We start from the raw sequence: 16,937 nt of genomic DNA on the forward strand, positions 1-16,937 counted from the left end.
TTGGAAGAGTCTTTAGGATCATCTTGGATTCATTGCTCCCCATGTCTTTGCAAATTAATGTTTGTTTATCTTTTTTAGACAAATAAAGGAAGAGAAAATAAAAATATTTGATTAGGGCTGAGAGTAAATATGGGAATTAGAGAAAAAATATCACCATCATGAATAGAGCATGCTGCTAGGGGCTGACAGGAAAGCAGTTAATATAAACAAAGGTAGCTCACCATTATTTTGGCTGAGGAGAGCTCTAATAAATCCAAATAATTGGTAAACAACATAGCAAAAAATGATTTATGAGGCACTGTTCACAGGAAAAAAGCATGGGAGATTTAGGAACTACTTAACATTTCAAGTTCCCCAATTTTTCCATTTATGTAAAGTATTGCACAACTATTTCCCAAAGTATTAAATAGAAAGTTATTAACATTAGTATAGGTCAATTTTGTTAAGAAAAGAATGTCATCTTGGAGATTTAATACCCTAAATAGTGAATTTCCCCTTGTCATTCAATGAGACTGTGTGGGCTTTTTATACTATATAGAAAATAATATTTTATAAATCATCTATAAAACATTTTAAAATGTTCTGTGATTTTTTTAAAGGGAAGTCTGGAAAGTTATACATAAATTATTAATATTTTCTTTAAGCATGTAATCCTTTAAAATATATTTTAAAATATACAGTTGAAAATAACGATGTAAATATAAAGTATACATAATTTGATTATGCAAAATCACGCTATGTGGTTGTGAAGACAATTTAGTCAAAACAATGAAAGAAATGATACCGCATTCTATTTTCTCCATTCTGAAGAGGCTATTACTGACAAAAGGCCTGCCAAAAAATTTTAAGCCAACATGTTAAAAATTTAGTTGTCTTGGAAAAAGTCCATCATTTATTTTAGAGGTCATTTTGGAAGTTTTCTGCAAAATAGGAAGAAATTATGTATTAATTTTGGCTTATTCACATGAAGTAGGGATTGGCAAACTCAAGTGCCTAATGGGCTAGAAGGTACCATAAATAGTACATGAATGTCAGATGTAAAATAAGATGATTGGAGTGGTTTATGACAAGCTGGAGAATACAAGCCCACCTAAAGACACTGAAAATTGAAATAACTGTGAACATTTTGTTGGACAAAAAATCCACAGAAAGCAAAAAACCTATCTTCAGGCTGCTGGTTTTGACCTCGATTTAAAGTCTGTTAAAAATAAATTAAATGTATTGTTTTGTCTTTGTTTAAATTTTCCACTACAACTTGTTTCTCATGGTATGGAAAAGTATTTGTGGTAGAGTGTACTTCAAATGAAAATAAAACCTAGCTGGATCACTCATACAAATAGCTGTGGAGGGAAAATGTAAAGAACAGGAACTGGTAAGTACAATTTCTACTGGACTGCTGTAAAGAAAATAAAACATACATACAGATTACTTAGGAGGTCTACACTGATTTGTGAAAATATACATTTTTGCTATGTAAGAGTGAGCTTTTATTTAGAGGTTAGAAGCATTGAAGTTTCACTTATATCTTAGGATATTTACTTAGGAAAGTAAATATGAAATGCTTCTTAGATGAATAAATTCTGGGACTATATCATAGAGCATAGTGACTATAGTTAACAACAATGGTTTTAGGACACCTGGGTGGCTCAGTCGGTTAAGCGTCTGCCTTCGGCTCAGGTCATGATCCCTGGGTCCTGGGATCGAGTCCTGCATTGGGCTCCTTGCTCAGCTGGGAGTCTGCTTCTTCCTCTGCCTGCAGCTCCCCCTCCTTGTACTCTCACTCTCTTTCAGGCAAATAAATAAATAAAATTAAATTAAAAAAAACACTCTGTTTTATATGGAAAGTTGCTAAGAGAGTGGATTTTAAAAGTTTTCACCACACAGAAAAATATAACTCAGTGCAGTGAAAGATATATTAACTAATCTTACTGTGCTAATCATTTCACATTATATACAGTGTATTAAATTATTACATTGTATACCTTAAACTTACACAATTTTATTTGTCAATTATAGCTCAATAAAGCTGGGGAAAAAATAAAGTGCTTCTCTGCTAAGCCTATTACCTCTGTCTCTTAATCTGGTTTCACTGATTTTTTTTTTTTCCTGTTCTGCTTTTTGAAATAGCTAGTAATTTAGTAGTAGTAGTAGTAGTAGTAGTAGTAGTAGTAGTAGTAGTAGTAGTAGTAAATGGTGGATATTATTTTGCAGTGCTAGATTTTGCTTTGTGAGTGCTGGATTTTGTTTTATTGGGCAGCTTGGTGATCTTAAGAATTTTAAGTTTATTAAGGCAGATAGATAGAAAGTATACTTCACTCTGGTATTAGTTTAGTTCACACAAAAGCAAGCCTGTCTGAGGTTTCTCCACTGAAGTCCCTTAGTGTCAACATGGATTCTCCTCTCTGGCTAGTCAAGACTCAGATGTGTCTCAGCCCTATGTGAGCTCCAGGAAATGTTTGATTTATTACTCCCAAGTTGTCATTTGCCTGGCCTTGTAGAAGTCCACCTTATGCAAGGATACACATCTTAAGATGTCTGGAGGATGCTTGCTTCGGCAGCACATATACTGAAATTGAGGATTTCTGGAGGTCTTTCTCCAGGCAGTTTCCTTCTTGTAAGCATTCTCCCTCCAAAATTCTAGCCAGTTCAGCCCTCTGGAGCTCCAGCCTCTCTTCCCTTACCTCACAAGACTGCCTTGCTCTGTCTAAGATACCCTTCCCCATAACACTGTCTGGAAAGTGCCTCCAGGAAGACGATATGGCTCACCTCATTTGTGTCTCTTTTTCAGGGATAATAGTCTTGTGCTGTCTGTTTTCCAATCTATGAAAACTTGTATAGTTTGTCCAGTTTTCTAGTTGTTTACAGCTAGAGGGTCTCATTCTAGTTACTCTGTCATAGCCTCGACAGGTATTTGAAAGTGTTTTGAACGTTAATATCTTATATGGGGCAGATACTCTCCAGATAACTACAACCCAAACTACACCATTCTCTGTTGTCTTTCATATAGTGATATTACCACTCTGACCCCAAAGACTTTGGAGTATGGGATTCCTATCTATACCAATTATTGCTTAACCATTTTGGTGTCATTTAAAAAATATGTCCCCCAAAGCTGAGTCTAATAAAATCTTCATTGTTAGGAAATGTTCAAAAAAACAAAAAATCTCTTTGTTACAGTCAGTTGAATTTTCCAGAGACTTAGAACTGCTCTGTTAAACACAAAAAAGTTTGCATTTGAATGGTTTTAAATTAAACTCTTTAAAACACATCAAATATATCTACCTTTCTTCTTATAAAGGGTAAGTGAAGCATTAACCTTTTCTTTGATGGCTAATGGTCATCATTATAAACACTGGCTATTATACTTTATTGAAATTCAATCAAATAAATCAAAATAACTATTGAGAATGCTGTCTGAGGAAAGTTATTTCAGTATCTTTGTTTAGAATAAATGTTCAATTTTTATTACTGTACTGTAGTATATTTTTCAAGTTATATGGCTTTGGCAACAAAATAACCATACAAAAAAAGGTAGTAGCTCAAGCAAGGTTTAAGTTCATTTCTCCTACATATAAATGTTCAGAAGATGGTGGAAGGTCCAGCCTTGTCAGGCAGCTCTGCTCCATGAGTCTTACAGAGTCCCACGTTCTTTCTTTCTCTCTAACCAGTCATTCCCTCAGGTATTTCCTCATCTGCAAAGTTGAAGATGGACATTGTCCTGTCCACTTCCTCTCCCCATAGGAAAGAACAAACAAACAAACAAAAAGATAGAAGAAAGGTAACTTTGGCTCTGCTGTGTACACAATCTCATAATAGTGTTTATTTACAATGTTTTCCAGTTCAAAACAGTCCATCTTCAAAACCGTATTTTTTAATGCTTAAGAACCAAATCAGATTTTGTTCACTAAATAGTAACAATTTATTCATTTCTTTATTGCATACCTGATAGATAACAGGCTTATGTAATGCTCTATAAGTGAATCAAAGATGGCTCTTGTCCTCCAGATACTGGACTTAAATCTAATAGAGAAGACAGGTAGGCACACACGTACTTATAGCAGATGCTTATGGTTGCCAAGTGTAAAACCAGGGCAAAGGAATACTCTCAGCTAGTGGGTAGGGAAGGTGTCACTGAAGAGGCAATCTTCGACCTATACTTTGTAGAATGGGTAGAATTTTGGTTAGTGTAAAGAAGAGAGGATGTGAACAAAGTTATGGAAGCAGAAAAGAGAATTTCTAATCTGACAGGAAAAAAAGATTCATGCTGAGAAACAATGTTGGGGAAGGCAAGAAGCCTGCTCTTGAAAAGACCTTGAAACAGATCCAAGTGGATTGTTTCTTAGTCTTCCTTTGTGCTCTTGCTTTGGGGTCAAGGCTGGTACAATAGAAAGATTTTCATCATCTGAATGTCTTGATCATTGTAGTGCTTTAGAAAATCGCTTTGATAGTGTTAGGAAAGATAGACTTGGAGAAAAAATAAATGCAGGGAAGGTGCAACTATCACAACAGTGCACAAGTCAGTTGATAAAGGACTTAAGTAGGGAGTTCTTTGTATTGTTAGCTCCATTATATATATATATATATATATAATATATATATATATATTATATATATATATAATGAACATTAAATTTAATGCAAGCAAGTGGAATTGTTTGACAAGACTGAGAAGGAGAAGTGGAGAAAGCCGTGGATCTACTTTAGTGAGTGTTTGATGGGTCTACTGTAGCAGAATGGCTTAAACAAAAAATTTATAGTCTTACAGTTCTGGAGGCTAGAAGTCCAAAATCATTGTGTGAGTAGGGTTGATTCCCCTGAGGGCAGTGAGGGAAGGATCTATTCCAGGCTTCTCTCCTTGGCTTGTAGATAACGGCTGTCTCCGCCCTGTGGCTCTTCACATCCTATTCCTTCTATATATGTCTGTGTCCAAATTTCTCCTTTTTATACAGACACTTGTATTGGACCAGGGCCCACCTTAATGATCTTGTTTTAACTTGATTACTTCTGGAAAGACTATCTCCAAATAAGATCACACTCTGAGGTAGGAGTTAGCACTCCAACATATCTTTTTTTTTGGTTCGGGGGAGACACAATTCAATCCATATGGCATTGTAGCAGCATAATTCCCATATTCTCACGTCATCCCCTGTGTGCACGTCATGTGCAAATTAATCTTTTTGTCAGGGATGAGTCATATTGAATTAGGGGCCCACCCTTCTCCAGCAGTGAACTCATCTTACCTAATTACATCTGCAATAGCTCTATTTCCCAATAAGGTCACATTCTGAGGTCCTAGGGGTTAGGACTCTCACACTTACAGCCTAAACTTGATGACTAGCCCTTTTATTTTGTTTGCATTAACCCATCTCTAAAGACACCAAAATCTTTGATCACTTTAATCATCAAATTCAACTTTTCTCCATCTTCTTTTTTTAATTGGAAAAAAGTTATAAAATACACTGTTTTCAAAATTCAAACACTGTAGAATAGAGTAAAAATTTATGTTCTGAGCAACCCCCACCTCAACCTTAATCTCATTAACTACTAACAATTTATTGTATATCCTTCCAGATATTTTCTACGCATGGATAACAATATACACAACATTTTTCCACATAGGTACATATAGATTTAAATCATTTTTTAAAACAGCAGCAAATAATTGTTTGTTACCTATTTAACTACTGTAGCAAGTTCATGGATATGACCAGGAGATGAGAGTAGCACACAAAGAGCTTTATTTGGTAGGAGCTTTGACAGATTTGCATTGGGAGGGGAGTCCTTCAGCTCATGACATCTTCTAAAGGCAATGCTGAAGGCCACTAACCAGAATGGGAAGAGGGGGGTTAGAGAGAGGGTTTGGAGAAGGGGCTGTGTGTCTAGGTGATATTAATCACCAGTTTGTGGGGAGACTCTAAGCCCAAGAGCTCTGAAAGGCAGGAGTAGCTTGGGGTCTTTATAGCCCCAGGGTTTACCTTACCTATGGCTAACAGATTTTGGGTGATGGTTGGGTATGCCGAGCAAGGAGGCTCTAAATGCTTTAAAAAAATCTCCTTTTTTGAACTGTATTTCAAACAATTGGTTGCATAAAAATTTGAGTTTGGCACCACCTGGCTTTTGAGTTACGAGGTCCCAGCCTGCTGTGAAGGTGAAAACAAAAAAGGCCCATATACAGGGGCCATCTTTAAACCATTTACATAACAACTCCCTATTGAAAGACATTTTATAATCTCTCCCCAGCAAGCATCGTCACAAACAGGTCAAGAGAAAAATTATATCATGTATAACAAAAGGCTAATTTTATTAATATAATCAGTATTTCTAAAAATAAGTAGGATAAAATGATAAAGTAGAGCAGGCTACTCCAAAATCAACCCTGAAAAATGATAGAAACAAGAAGGTATTGGCAGTTGGAAGTAAAATCACAACTGTGAGAATCCCTAGGAGGATGGGAACTAGCGAGTGATGGTGTGGGAAGTAGGTGGAGAACACAGCAGTCGCTTGGGAGGAGGACATCTGTGGCAGCTGGGGGAGGATGTGGAGAGGGTGTAATTTTAGCTCCTGTCTCTCTTACTTTACCTTAGTAATGTGGAACATCCCTGGCCTCCCAGTAGTGTGAGGCACTAGCAGAGAAGACAGAACTCAGCTAAAGTAAAGAGCTGATGAAAATGGGTGTGGGTAAAGTAAGGAGCTGATGAAAACAGGTGCAACGATGCCCTTGGACCTTTGCACCTCCTGCGCTTCCTGGTAGCAAAGGTTCTGCTGTCCCTGGAGCTCTCTCCTTTGAGACTTGATCCTCCTTGTTTTCAAATTTTCCAAGGACACAGGTGAGAGTATGACTTTGAGCACTTCCCCAATACACATTATAGTAGGACAAGAGAGCTGATTCCATCAGTGAAATGTGATGTCACAGGTTCAAGAAAAAGACATACCTTAGGAATACAACTGTATGAAAAGAATGTTAAAAAAAATAATTGAACAACACATGCCACATAAAGCACACTTTGTTGGATGAACCAATAATTTTTTAAAAAGGTTTTATTTATTTATTTGACAGAGAGAGAGAAAGAGAGAGCACAAGCAGGGGGAGCGGCAGACAGAGGGAGAGGGAGAAGCAGGTTCCCTGCGGAGCTGGGAGCCCCATGTGGGGCTCAATCCCAGGACCCTGGGATCATGACTTGAGCTGAAGGCAGACGCTAAACTGAGTGAGCCACCCAGGTGCCCCTCACTGCTTTATGGAATTTACCACAGATTATTTTTCTATCCTTTTGTTAAGGAACAATTAGTTTTTTTCTACTTTGGGCTATTATTAGCAATACTGTTATAAATACCTTGTTTTTATATCCTGAGATACATGTGCCAGAATTCCTAAGGTATACGTTTGGGAATGACAGTGCTGGGTTAGAGGATGTACACATTTCAACTTTTTAGAGATTGCCAAAGTGGCTTTCCAAAATCCAAAAAAAAAGCTTTCTCTTGAGGTCAGGAATAAGACAATATGCCTAGTATCACCACTACTTATGCACATTTTTATCATATTAAGGAAGTGCTGTTCTATCTCTATTTGTATGTATTTATAAAATCTAAAAAATTTGAGCCTGTAATTTTAATGTGGGAAGATATTTGAGTAACCATTTTTTAAAATGATAATGGTACTATTCAAGTTTTCCATTCTTCTGCATACATTTTGATAGGTTATATTTTTTCCTAAGAATTTGTCCATTTTATTTAAGTTAATTTGGTCATAATTCCCTTTATGCTTGCATAATATGAAGTAATGTCACCTTGCTTTAATTCTGATATTGGCTAATTGTATCTTTTCTAATTTTTTTAAGTGATCCTGCAGGAATGTATCAACTTTATTGTTCTTTAAAAGGAAACACATTTTGATCTTCCTGATCTCAATTATATATATATTTTTTCCATTTCAATAATTTCTGCTCATTATTTTATTTTAACTTTTGCTTTGAATTTCTTTTGTTGTTTCTTTTCTGGACTCTTGATATGGATTAGTTCATTAATTTTCAGCCTTTCTTTTCTCTGGTATTTATACTAAGACTCTAGTACTTATACTAAAAGAGCTAATTACTGCTTCAGATGTATCTCACAAATTCGGATATGCAGTATTTTGTTATTTTTTCAGCCCCAAGTATTTTCTAATATCTGTTATGATTTCTTCTTTAACATATGACTTATTTGGAAGTATAATTCTTAATTTCTAAATATATGGGAATTGTCTAGCTATCTTCTTGTTGATTTCTAGTTTAATTGCATGGTGGTTAGAGAGCACATTCTGTAGGATTTCAATCCTTTCTAATTTGTCTAGACCTGCTTTCTGGCCCAATATATGATCATTTTGGTAACTATTTAATATATGTTTGAAAATATATGTGTTCTTACAAACACTGGAAGCAGTATTCTGAACAGATCCATTAGTTCAAATTATGTTGTGGTCAAGTCTTTCAAATCATTGTTAGTATTTTATCAGCTTGTTCAATTAATTGTTGAAGAAAGGTAATTTCCTAACAGGGCAATTTGTTTTTCTACTACTCCTTGAAATTTTATCAGGTTTTCCATTATATATTTGGGGCTATGGTACTAAGTAAATATAAATTTAAAATAGAAACTTTTTATCATTGAGAAGTAACCTCTAACTACTTTTTTCTATTTTGTATAACATTCATATATTTATACCAGCATTCTTTCAGTTAGTATTTGCTTAGCATGTCTTTCCATTTTTTATTTTTAATTGTTCTGTTTCCTTATATTTTAGATGTATCTCTCAAAAACAGGACACAGTTGTATGTTTTAAATCCAACACGAAATATTTATTTTTTAATTGGGAGCAGTTAGTACATAATTATTGTTATATGGATTTAAATCTACCACCATATTTTTGTTTTCTACTTTTCCTATTGTCTTGTTTCTTTTTTCCCTTATTTCCTTGCTTTGAGTTGTCTGAGTATTTTTTTAATCATTCCATTTATTTTCTCTACTTGTTTCTATCCTATTCAAAGTTACATATCCTGTTTCTATTGTTTTAGTGGTTGTCCTAGAAATTGTACAAGTGTTCTTATTGTATCAATATCTAGTACTAATCATTACTTAACCCCTACATACATACACACACACACACTCACACACATCTCTCAGAGTATTTGTTAAAGCACAGGAAATTTTCTCTAAAGATGTCTCTGAACTGTCCACAGGGGTTATTGAGTCATGGGGCATTGTATTGGAAGGAAGGGGGGGGGAGATTCATTCTGCTTATCAGAGTGGTGTATATCACATTAAATCATGACCAAATGTTAGTCATCATTGTTACTTGTAGGCTTTCTTTGTATAACTCACTTTTGCATTTGCTGCAGAATATTTTGAGCATGATGTCTTGCTCATAGTCAATATTATTTAGGGATTGAGTCTGAATGGGGAAAAATTAAGTCTTTTATTTTCAAAACCCGAATTAAAATGAAAAAAATAATCTCAGGATAATATGGTTTGTTGAGTTGTTGGCAGTTTGAAATTTAGGAATGGGGTAGGGCAGGTATAGATTTTGTGATTAGTAAAACAATTAGCAACAGCTGTAACAGCCAGAATAAGAATTGAATGCTCACTGGATTGGCAGTAACATAGCCCTCAGGAAGCTGACTGGCACTGGGCTGGACTTGGGGAATGGGGTAGGGAGGGTACAATCTGTATCATAAGAAATGGTGCGAGCATAGAAGTAAAGTGAAATGTTTTGGGTTAATTGAAGTCCTCAGTAGACTAATGTTTCCATAGCATATATTGTAAGGGTGACCTTCATAGTGTAGATTCACATAGAATGCACTTTCACACACTTAAAAACCGTATGAAAATGCCTTGCCCCTAGATTCATGGATCTTCTGGTCACAAATTCTTGGTTACAATTTCATCTATTTTTTTGAATGGATATATTTGTTGATTAAATACATGTACCTGCACATGCCTATCCAGACACACCCAACTTCACCCTGCCTGTGGCTTCTTCCCATACCGACTTTTCTCTTTTCGTTCAAGTGACAAGATTCTCTCCTTGACCACACTCTACTCAGGCTTCCCAAACTCTTTTTCATCTAGGCCTAGAATTTTGGATTTCCCGTTCTTCTCTGCAGGGTTCATTTTTAGCAAGAAAGTCAGTCTAGCTAGAGTCCCCCCATCCTCTACATCTGGTCAAGCTTGGTATCTTTATCTAATCAGTTTCCTGATCCTCCACCATCTTCCTGGTGATGTCTGATCACAGTGGACTGACTATTGCAAGAATCTTGTTAGGTTGGTTTAGCCAGAATGCCCCCTTACTCCTGACGTTTCCTCTTGGTAATTTTCCATCCATCACTCCTCACCCTGCTCCTTGGCTATAAATTCCCACCCGCCCGATCTGTATCCCCCACTGCAAGACGCGGTAGCAGTGATCCTTATACACATGGCACACACACCCCCCCGAATAAAGTCTGCCTTACCATCCTTTAACAAGCCTCTTGAATAATTTTTTTTTAGTATCTGTCTCTGCTCAACTCTCATTTTCAAGAGGATCTCAGAGACAACCACTTGTAAAACAACTTTCCTGCCTCTGCCACCATCTTTATTTTCTTCAGAGTAATTATACTATTTGAAATAATAATAATAATAATTTTATTTATTTACTTAATTATTTATTCACTAACACTCGGAGTATCCCCAAAGCCTGGCACACAGTAGACAATCACATATTTGTTGAACGCATATACGGTCTGTGGAATCCTAACAAATACAGGTAAAACACAGACTCTTACACATTGCGAGAAGAAAACAAAAAAACTAGGTTGGAAGGGCCTTGGATCTGTAGAAGGCCCTTAATGGGTGAAGAAACTGAGACTCAGTTAGGGGAAAGCCTTGCTCAAGGTAACCGAGGTGAGCAGAGGGCCTTTTGCCATACTAGGACGGGGGCCATGTCCTAACAGCCTAACGGGGAGGGGGCCAGCCTCTGCGAGGCAACAACCTCCAGCCTCGTCGGAAGATGCTGTTCAGCTGGGGGCTGCGCACCCGGGCAGATGATGCAGGAGATCAACGCCCGGGCCTGGGACACCACTAGCCAGGAGCGTCTAGCATCGGCAAGCCCAGCTCAAAGGCTAGGCCTCACACTGCGCGCTGGGCCAAGTTCACCCTCCCGTCCCAGGCTCCCTCCCACCGTTTTTGGCAAGCCGGCCAGAAGGCTGCCTGCCGGCTGGTCCGGGGCTGAAAAGTCTAATACGGGATAAGAAGACAGGGTCTTGGTTCCCGGGGACGTTTTAGAGGGACGTACTTGCCCCTCCCTTTCCGGTCGGGTCGGCCTGGTCTTCTCCGGCAACCACGTGTGTTTACGCTGGACGTTTCCTCTGAGCTGAAGCGGTTGTTGGTGTTTCCCTCATCTGGGCTGCCGAGGTCCTGCAGGGCCGTGAGGACGTCACCATGGTGGGCCCCCTCCCGCTCCCCTGAACCCGCTTGGCTCTCTGGAAGGCCCCCCTTGGGCAGACTGGAGGGAAGGGGGCGGTCTTGGGATACTAGGAGAGGGGACCGGGCTACTTAGGATTCTACTGGTCCGTACACTGGGGTGGGGGGTGCAGGGCAGGACAGTCCCGAGGTGGCCGCCTGGCCCCGCGTCTGGACCTTAAAGTTCAACTTCTGGGTTCTGAAGTGTTCACAGAGTGCCCTGTCCCTCGGGAAAAGACTCACGTTTACATTTACTTGCTACTCACTAGTATGTGGGGGGCGGGAGGATGGTGGGAGGGGAAGGTCGGCAAAACTTGGGAAAGTGTTGCCTCCATACTGGTGTGCCACCTCCTGCCGGTTTAGACTGCTTAGGCTCAATCTCTTCTTTCTTGGTGTCCTGTCGCCGCCCTCCAGTGATGTCCTCGCTCCCCAAATCCTCCATGCCCCCCCCCAGTTCCCTCCAGGACGCTCAAACTATTCTGTTTTTATTAAAAGTTGACTAGATGCAAAAGAGTGTTTACATAACATAGTGAAGTATAAAGATTAGTAGTGTAAGGAACTCTCGTTTATCCATTATCCAGTTTAAGAAATAAAACTTCTGAAAGATTCTGTGTTTCCTTCCATGGATCTATAACGTTCAGGAGCCCTCAGGTAAACAGTATCTAAATTTTGTATTTATAATTCCCTTGCTTTTCTTTATAGTTACCACTTACGTTGTATTCCAACACGGTTGTTGTTTCTTCTTGCTTTTTTTAAAATTTATTAATATTCATTAGAATAATTCTTGAATAGGAAAATGTTTCCTATTCATTTTCAACCAGTTTTTAATAAAAACAACAATGTAAAAAAGTTTACAATCTGGTAAAAAGTTATGATACTCTGGCCACAAGGTCTTTTATTCTCTTTGTTCTTTTTCCTTTTTCTTCTTTTTGTTGTATGCCTGTCATTTTTGTCTTTCACATCTATACGGTTTTTTTCCTTAGATCATACACGTTTGTATATGTATAATTTTAGTCTTTTCACTTATCACTGCACTTGTGTTATTTCCAACCCTTTATAAGATAATTTTCTTTCGTAGCTTTTCCGTTTCAAGAGTGGAACACTGAAACATTAGATATGATTGGGCGTTGGTTGGCATTTGAATGTAGTTTTCCTTGAGTATCAGAATTTCACTTTATCAGGCAGTATGGTAGGAGGATATTTCACTGGCACATTTGCTGCCATTTTCAGTTCTCTGGTACATCACCAGTGGCCCTGCTGTGCCCTTTCTTGAGTTTAAGCTCAGCTTGGTACTGGAGGTTTTCCAGTTTTTTATATCAGTTACTCTAAACTTCTTTCAGTAGAGTTTAGTGACTTAAAACAACAACATTAATTATCTCCGTTTCTATGAGTCAGGAATGAGGCATGGCTTATCTGGATCCTCGGCTTCAAGATTTCTCACAAGGCTGCGATCAAGGTTTAATCTGAGGCAGTGGTTTCATCTCCAGGCACAACTGGGAAGCATGCACTTCCCAGCTCACTCACATGGTTTTTGTAGGATTTATCTCCTAGTAGATGACTGGACTCAGGGCCTCAGTTCTTCACCGCTGTAGGGTGGCAGCCTGTCTCATTTGTTTGTTAGATAGGCCTCTCCGTGGGACAGCTTATTGCAGGATAGTTGGGTTCCATCAGAGCTAGCCTAGTGAGAGAGCAAAAGACAATAGGCAAGATGGAAGCCAGTTCCTCCATTTGCTAAATGTTATTCATTAAAAGTAAGTCACTAGGTCCACACTCTAGGGGAGGAGATTATACTTAGACATGAATATCCAGAGGTGGAATTCATTGTGAGAATCTTAGAGGCAACCTACCATGGGTTCTGAAATGTTTTTATTGATTCATGTTTGCTAGGTAAACTTCATGTACAAAAAATCCTTATCATACCTTTCTTTCTTGCACCCCCCACCCCACATGTGCAGAGAATAACACAAAAAAATGCACATACAGACATATCTTCGAGATATTGTGGGTTTAGTTCCAGACTTCCCCAGTAAAGCGAATATCACAATAAAGCAAGTCAGATGACTTTTTGGTTTGCCAATGCATTGAGAAATTGTATTTACACTATACTGTAGACTATTAAGTGCGCAGGTTAAACCAACCTCTGCTAGCTTCAAATTTTTTCTGCAGCTTCCTCACCTCTTTTGGCCTTCATAGAATTGAAGAGAGGTGGGCCTTTATCTAAAAAACAATGTGAATACCTTAATAAAAAATAGTTCATTGCTAAAAATGCTAACCATCTGAGTTCTGCAAGTTGTACTCTTTTTGCTTGGGGCTTTTGCCTCAGTTAGGCTGCTGATGAGGGTAGAAGTTGCTGAAGGTTGGGGTGGCTGTGACAGTTTCTTAAAATGAGACAATAATGAGGTTTACCACATCAATTGACTCTTCCTTTCACAAACAGTTTCTCTGTAGCATGCAGTGCTGTTTGATAGCATTTTACCCACGGTAGAACTTCTTTCAGAATTGGAGTCAGTCATCCCAAACCCTGCCACTGCTTTATCAACTATGTTGATGTAATATTTTGAATCCTTTGCTATCATTTCAACAGTCTTCGCAGCATCTTCATCAAAAGTAGATTCCATCTCAAGAAACCACTTTCTTTGTTCATCTGTAAGAAGCAACTCCTTACCCATTCAAGTTTTATAATTTGATTGTAGCAAAATTCAGTGATATTTTGAGGCTGTACTTCAATTCTATTCTCTTGCCACGTCCACCACATCTGCACTTCCTCCTTCCTCCTTCCTTGTAAAGTCTTGAAACCCTTGAAGTCATTTATGAAGGTTGGAATCAACTTCTTCTAAACTCCCATTCTTACTATATTTTGGCCTCTTCCCAGGAATCATGAATGTTCTTCATGGCATCTAGAATGGTGAATCCTTTTCTGAAGGCTTTCAGGAATTTACTTTGCCCAGATTCATTAGAGGAATCACTGTATATGGCAGCTATAGCCTTATTCAAATAAGACTCAAATGTCAAAATTTCCTTGATCCATGAGTTACAAAATGGATGTTGTGTTAGCGGGCATGAAAACAACATTAATCCCATTGTTTATCTCCATTGGAGCTCTTGGGTGACCAGGTGCATTGTCAATGAACAGTCATATTTTAAAATGAATCTTTTTTTCTTAGCAGTAGGTCTCAACATTGGGCTTCAGATATTCAGTAAACCATGTTATAAACATGTGCTATCAACCAAACTTTGTGGTTCCATTTATAGAGCACAGGCAGAGTAGATCTCCCATAATTCTTAAGGGCCATAGGATTTTGGGGATGGTAAATGAACACTAGTTTCAGCTTAAAGTTACCATCTGCATTAGCCCCTAACAAGAGAGTCAGTTTGTCTTTTGAAGTTTTGAAGCCGGGCATTGGCTTCCCCTTTCTAGTTCTGAAAGTCCTAGATGGCATCTTCTAGTAGGAGGGTATATTATATACATTGAAAATCTTGTTTAGTGTAGTCACCTTCATTATCTTAGCTAGATTTTTCTGAATAACTTGCTGCAGCTTCTACATCAGCACTTGCTGTTTTACTTTGCACTTTTGGAGACTGCCTCTTTCCTTAAACCTCATGAACCAACCTCTGCTAGCTTCAAATTTTTTCTGCAGCGTCCTCACCTCTTTTGGCCTTCATAGAATTGAAGAGAGGTGGGCCTTTCTCTGGATTAGGCTTTGGCTCAAGGGAATGTTGTGGCTGGTGTGATCTATCCAGACCACTCAAAACTTTCTCTTTATCAGCATTAAGGATGTTTTGCTTTCTTATCATTATTGTGTTCACTGGAATAGCACTTTAAATTTCCTTCAAGAACTTTCCTTTGCCTTCACAACTTGGCTAACTGGCACAAGAGAGAGGCCTAACTTTTTGGCCTATCTCAGCTTTGGACATGCCATCCTCACCAAGCTTAATCATCTCTCGGTTTTGATTTAAAGTGGGAGATGTACGACTTCTTTCACTTGAACGCTTAGAAGCAGCTGTAGGGTTAGTAATTGGTGTAATTTGTATACTGTTTTGTCTCAGGAAATAGACCTGAGGAGAGGGAGGTAGATGGGAGATGGCTGGTCAGTGAAAATAGTAGGGACACACACAGCATTTATTGATGAAGTTTGCTTATATGGACACAGTTCATGGGGCTCCAAAACAATTACAAGAGTAACATTAAAGATCACTGATCACAGACCTCCATAATAAATATAGTAATAATAATGAAGTTTGAAATATTGCAAGAATTACTGAAATGTGACATAGAGACATGAAGTAAGCAAATGCTGATGGAAAAGTGGTGTCCATAGACTTGCTCCATGCAGGGTTGCCACAAACCTTGTTTGTAAACAAACAAAACAAGACCCCCACAATATCTGTGACACACAGTAAAACAAAGCATGCCTGTACTGTTGTATGATGGTTTCACATTATTCTTCTATACCTGTAACCACCTTCCAGTGCCATTCTGGGTTTCAGAGTGGCAGTTATCTTGGCTAGGTGTATCAAGAAGTGAGCAGTAAATATTTGTTGGTGTATTTCAGTGAATATTAGTTGAAGGAATGAATACATGTGTGAATGAGGAATTGGTGGTCATTATAATTAATTCTGCCAAAAGTTTTACAGAGGAAGTGACTTTGAGTTGTATTTTATGAAAAGACAAGGAAGGAAAACAGGATTTTTCAGGCAGAGGTAACCAGTGCAGTTTTCAGAAGTTACGAAACAGCATGGTGTGTTCTGGAAATGGGGGAGAAGTTCAGTAAGAACGGGATGAAGGATGTTTTGAAGAATAAGAAATAATGCTGGAGAAGTAGGTTGGGGGTAGATTGTTTTCCACATTAAGGATTTGGGACGTAACTGTGAGCTCGTTAGCAGGGGAGAAGGACTTTACCAGATAAATGTTGTACAAAAATAAGCTTTGCGACTTCCATGAAAAAAGAATGAGCAGTGAGAATCTAAAGGCCATCCTAATCATGAAAAATCACGAGGCTGAATTAAGGCAATGACAGTAGTTTTGAAGAGAAGGTTCTAAGAACCTTTTTGAGATTAGGTATGTTAGAGACGGCCAGTTGTCCCCAAATAGAATCTTTTCTTTTGTAACAATGTATTTTTTTCTGAGAATAACAATTATATTTACTACTCTCCTTTACATAACCCCCTGATTAAATTTTGATCAATGGGTTGTAAACAGAAGACTCCAGCTTCCTGAGATCTTGCTCTTAAAGGAAAGGGGTGTGCCTTTTGATTTTCTTTTCTACTTCTCCCTGGCTGAAGTTTAGACTTGTTATTAAGTCATCTTGAGCTAGACAGACATACAGGAGGTTATAGCCTCAGCATAGTAGATGGAAGGAGCCTGGATCTCTGAGGACTTTGGGAAGCAGAGCCTCCAGCTCCTACTTCTTACATGAGAGAACTAAACTTTATCAGGTTACATCATTATTATTTTGGGCTTCTCTTATAGG

General features: G+C 38.2%; 1 protein-coding gene across 2 annotated transcripts in view; it reads left to right on the forward strand.

Annotated features, from left to right (window-relative positions):
* The first annotated feature begins 11,296 nt into the window (after positions 1-11,296).
* Positions 11,297-16,937, forward strand: part of TMA16 (translation machinery associated 16 homolog) — a 34,080-nt gene continuing 28,439 nt past the window's right edge. For both annotated transcript variants that reach the window (XR_013446556.1, XM_036094707.2), the window contains exon 1: positions 11,297-11,448. Coding sequence is in view for 1 of the 2 variants with exons in the window: in XM_036094707.2 (XP_035950600.1) it covers positions 11,446-11,448 (3 nt within the window). In the remaining variant the exon portion in view is untranslated. The remainder of the gene's footprint in view (positions 11,449-16,937) is intronic.

The sequence above is a fragment of the Halichoerus grypus genome, chromosome 3, assembly GCF_964656455.1.
Source record: "Halichoerus grypus chromosome 3, mHalGry1.hap1.1, whole genome shotgun sequence".
Classification (NCBI taxonomy): Eukaryota; Metazoa; Chordata; class Mammalia; order Carnivora; family Phocidae; genus Halichoerus; species Halichoerus grypus.